Source organism: Priapulus caudatus, unplaced genomic scaffold (assembly GCF_000485595.1).
Source record: "Priapulus caudatus unplaced genomic scaffold, Priapulus_caudatus-5.0.1 Scaffold343, whole genome shotgun sequence".
Classification (NCBI taxonomy): Eukaryota; Metazoa; Priapulida; class Priapulimorpha; order Priapulimorphida; family Priapulidae; genus Priapulus; species Priapulus caudatus.
Genome location: NW_014577404.1, coordinates 101227 through 105838, shown reverse-complemented (window position 1 = coordinate 105838; position 4612 = coordinate 101227). Strand labels below are relative to the sequence as shown.

The 4612-nt window shown below is 43.3% G+C and overlaps 2 protein-coding genes across 5 annotated transcripts in view; one reads left to right on the top strand and one right to left on the bottom strand.

The window, feature by feature from the left end:
* LOC106809295 (cyclin-dependent kinase-like 1) overlaps window positions 1–4612 on the bottom strand; it is a 39256-nt gene that overhangs the window by 33040 nt on the left and 1604 nt on the right. For 3 of the 4 annotated variants that reach the window (XM_014812331.1, XM_014812333.1, XM_014812334.1), the window contains exons 1-2: window positions 603–933; window positions 196–383 (exon numbers count right to left, since the gene is read on the bottom strand). In XM_014812331.1, the coding sequence (XP_014667817.1) occupies window positions 196–363 (168 nt within the window). In that variant the 5' untranslated portion in view covers window positions 364–383; window positions 603–933. Of the gene's footprint in view, window positions 1–195; window positions 384–602; window positions 934–4612 lie in introns of those variants that run through there. The other variant, XM_014812332.1, reaches the window with a different exon arrangement.
* Window positions 2106–4612, top strand: part of LOC106809294 (ralA-binding protein 1-A-like) — a 15034-nt gene continuing 12527 nt past the window's right edge. Inside the window, exon 1 of the mRNA XM_014812330.1 lies at window positions 2106–2124. The gene's annotated coding sequence lies outside the window, so the exon portion shown is untranslated. The remainder of the gene's footprint in view (window positions 2125–4612) is intronic.

Below are 4612 nucleotides of genomic sequence, written 5' to 3'. Positions count from 1 at the left end.
TCGAACCACATCTCAATAAATTATACTACTTCGTGCCCCCCCCCCCGAAAATACTAAGCCCCCCCCCCCCGCTACGCCACTGACTCCAACGGCGTACCTAGTGATGCTTAGCAACAAACAGAAGCAGACACGGGGATCAATGGCAGCACGTGTAGTTTCTGACTATAGCTGATGGAGGGACATGAGCTGACTCACCTTCAACATCCGAATCTCCCGCAGTGCGATCTTCTTGATCAGAGCATCGTCTTCTGATTCCATGAACTTCTTGATTGCAACGATGCGTGTTGTTTCTCTATTCCTGCACTTGAACACGACCCCGTATGAACCTTCCCCAATCTTGCTCAGTTTCTCATATTTTTCCATTTTCACTAGTGAGGATTTACCTGTGCCGAGCAAGAACACACTATGAGCAGAACGTCATAATTAATAGGCGAATGAATACAAGCTAATAGCGTTTTATACAGACAATTATATTGTTATCATGTAAATCATTATTCATACACGGTAACACCCACGGTTCACATGTCGGTTAAAGATACTAATTTTGCCACAGGTTAACTAAACACGTTGATTTTGCATATTCATGGGAAAACCCTTCCTACCTTACAACTTCCCTATGTTCTTGCCTGTATCTTTTCATGTCCACTCACTCTAATATGTACACACGAAGGCATTGTTCTCCCCTGGATACCACAAACACTTCAATTCAATACTATAATCACTAAGATAATATAGCCCAGCATCGACTTCTTAGCTAGAGTCCAACATATCGAGTAAAATGCGTATAATTGCAAGTAAGAGTTGACGTGCCAGGAAGGTGATGTCGAGGCCGTGTTGCCATCACAGACACAAACAAGCGCACACATCCATCTAGACCACAGAGCCGCCGACGAATGGCTAGCAGCAGCTGTAACGACGAAGACGGAGCATGCTCTGTGTAGATGCATCTGCCTGCCTCCCTGGCTACCCGTGGACGCACCGCCGATCAATATATTACGCTTACCTGCTGAGTGGCATTGAACACCCGAGCCCAGCACGTTCAGGATTACAGCATCCGGTTGTGTATGACCAGGCATGTACCCTGCTATTACGCTAGATACGTTGACTAGCTAGCACTGACAGCGAAGGGTCTCTAAGGGCTATGTTATCCTATTTAAAATTACATCAATCTCAGGAAAAGGATGCAAATGTAATTACGAGCTTTCACATTTGGTACATTGCTATACAGCAAACTGGATGCTTTGTCAAGGCTATACTTAATCATGTATATGCGTCCATTAACATTATGCTGTAAATGCAATCATGAATTTTATATTTTAAACATAATTCAACAATTTTTGTAAGTCAGCTCATAAGTAGACCTGACTATTGACTTATCATTGTCTGCATGCATATTGGTGTGGCGGCATTTACAGGGCAATATAGGGAGATCTAACATGGGGTCACGTTCTCAATCGTGAAGGCAAGGACCTCACCTTCTATACTCACTGCGCCCCGGGCACAAGAGGATTAATCATTTGATTAAAACAAATATTTAATATCAAATTATCTTGAATAAATTATTTATCACTTGTGATGTTTTTTTTAGCAAATAGGTGTTGGGAGACATTTATATTTTCATATATATGTTTCAAAATAATTTTGACTTCAAATTCAATTGATTGAGGCTTGTAATAATCTTAGTCTGAGGTTCGAACCCTGCTCTTATGGATTATGATATTATATCTAGACTCTCATAATTGTTTACAAAAGTTTATATTTTACTATGCTAAACAATAGAGACTAGAAATGTTTAGGTCGTTCAAAAGAGCCAGAACCGATTCGGGCATAATCGAAATTGAACAGGGTAGGCCTACACACTCAATGTGTAAACACTGAAGGGAAAATATTGTTGCACTGACTACAGCTGCCAAACAACAATCAAACATACATGCAGGCAGCCATGCAATCAGCGAGGTAAACAGAAAGATAAAAACTCGGACAGATAGGCAGGCAGACAGATATAGACCAGTAGACCGCCATATTGACAGGGAAGCAGCGAGTCAGGCAGCCAGGCAAGCAAGCCAGGGAACAGACAGACAGGCAATCAAGTAGGCAGATGGTGGCATGCAAGTAGACAGGCAGGTAGACCGATAGGCAGGTAGAAATATATGTTATTATACAGCCAGATAGGCGGCCAGATAGCCAGTAAGGCAAGCAGACAAGTAAGTAGAAAATCAGATGGGCAAACAGGGAGGCGGGTAAGCAGGCAGGCAGGCAAGGAGACAAGCAAATAGGTAGGCATGCAGGCAGGCATGTAATCGAGCATGCGGGCAAGAAGACATGCAGACAGGCAAGTAGGCAAGCAGGCAGTCAGGGGCTACATAAAAAGAGAGGCAGGTAGGGATAGAGGGGTAAGGAAGCATACAGACATGCATGCATTCAATGATGCAGGTTGTCTACTGGTTACATGGCCTAGAATGTGCGCAGATGTCTTTACTAGCATTATTATAATTATAAGGTCAATTGCTTTGCATTGGAATGTATTAATGTATATAATTATATATTACGTATAACAGTTATGTATCACAAACACATTACAATGTATATATAATGTGTATAAATATACAACATTGTCCAAAACAGATAGTTAAGGTACCCGCCAGAGAACGTGGTGATGGTGGGGGGGGGGGCACTAAACTCACACTGCAAGTTGGGAGGCTAGAGACTATATCAGGCGAATCTAGCTTTCAAGAGAGGTGGGGGTTGACATTTGAGTGAAGACGTGCCGAAGGCACGCGGTGCTAGGATGTACGTTCTAGTGCTCCCCCAATCTGACAATGCGCAGGATCTGACAGTTCATGGCAGCTGTGTGGTTACAGCCCTGCCGGGGAAATCCCCAGTTTCTATCAGCCTGCAGACTGACTTTTTGCTTTTTGGCCTCATTTTACTGGCAGTAGCATATAATATGATTATGTACCGATAAATCAGCTCTCAGTCCGGAATTTACTGTGAGTATAGCGCAGTAGTACAGCAGATAAAGAGTGACTTCAATATTTTCAATAAATCAGTTCCCAACAAATTAGTTATTTTTGAATTAACGGGCTGTCATCCCCAGTTCCAGCCCTCGGGCGCCACTCATTTAAGTGAGACACTATGTATATGGTATGTATGAACGGGAAACTTTGTATGTAGATCGGTGTTTCCCTTTTTATTTTTGAGTTTCCCACCGGTAATTTCACTTTACCGGAAGACTACCGAGCCTACTACAGGAAGACAAACCGGCAGGCATGCATGCACTCTGCATGCACGGTCATGCACTAGCTGATGCAGGCAGCAAAGCATAATAACCAAGGCAGACAAACAAGGCAGGGAGGCAAGCGGTAGCCTGCTAAATAGTCAGGCGTACGGATAGTTAGACAGGACGAGCACGCACGTAACGTCGTACGCGGGGCACGCACGCACAGTGACACATTGACTGACTTGATGTACGCATGTCTAATGACCAGTGGCGTACGCAGGGGGGGGTGTTTGGGGTGTTAAACACCCCCCTTGCCTCTGTCCCAAACAAACATTTTTTTTTTAAAGGAGAGAAGAAAAGGGAGAGAGAGAGAGAGAGAGAGAGAGAGAGAGAGAGAGCGCGTGTGTGTGTGTGTAAGAGAGGAGGGAGAGAAAGAGGGAAAAAGAGAGGGAGAGAGAACAGAAGGGTCCTATTATCCGCGGTATCTTAGATTTTTTTTTTTTTTGAAACCCTTTAAAAGGGACCGCAGTCGCACATTTTTCACTCCGAAATGTGAAGAGCGGGCGGGTGACCCGAACCAAAGGTAATTTTTTGGTATGCTTTATTAGCCAATAAATGATGTGAGTACCGAAGGAATGTATGATGACAAATTTTTCTTCTGCCAAAATCATGATGATTTTAATGAAACAACAACAAGTAAAATATGATATAATACAGAAAAATGTGTATTATTTCTGCAAGGAAATGTGTGGAAAAGGAAAAGGAATTTGTGCAAGGAAATGCGGTATTTTTAGGCGTTATTTTCATTTTTCTTTCAAACTCGAGGGGGGACACCCCCCTCGAGCACCCCGCGTCCCCGCTCCGCTCCATGCAGCGCTCCGCAGTCACTAACACGGGCGTAAATCCCAGGGGAGATGGGGGATGCATCCCCCTGCTCTTGAAGGAGGGGGGATGGCCTGTACAAATATCCCCCTTTGAGATTCAAAAAAAGAGAGAAAAAAAGAAAGAAGGAAGAAGAAGAGGTAAGAGGATCCCGATTTACCAGACAGGTTTATCAGCGTGGGTTTTAGGTGCTACAGTTCAATGAGGCTGCCACACAGTCGGCAGATTCGTAGATTGGGCAGAATTGGATTGCACGCAACACATATTATGTTCATAGACTTGAGTTTGTTTACATCGTGAGATTTCAGAAATTTCACCGATTTTACTGCATCTACTCTAGCTATCAAACGCAGCTTTTTATAATAGCTAGTGTAGGCCTATGCACGTTTGTCGACTGTCTGTAGTATACGTAGTATGGATAAGTACTTTGATTCACTAAACAAACACACACAGGCCTACACTCACTATTATAAAAAAATGCCCTTGATAGCTAGAGTAGATGCAGTAAAA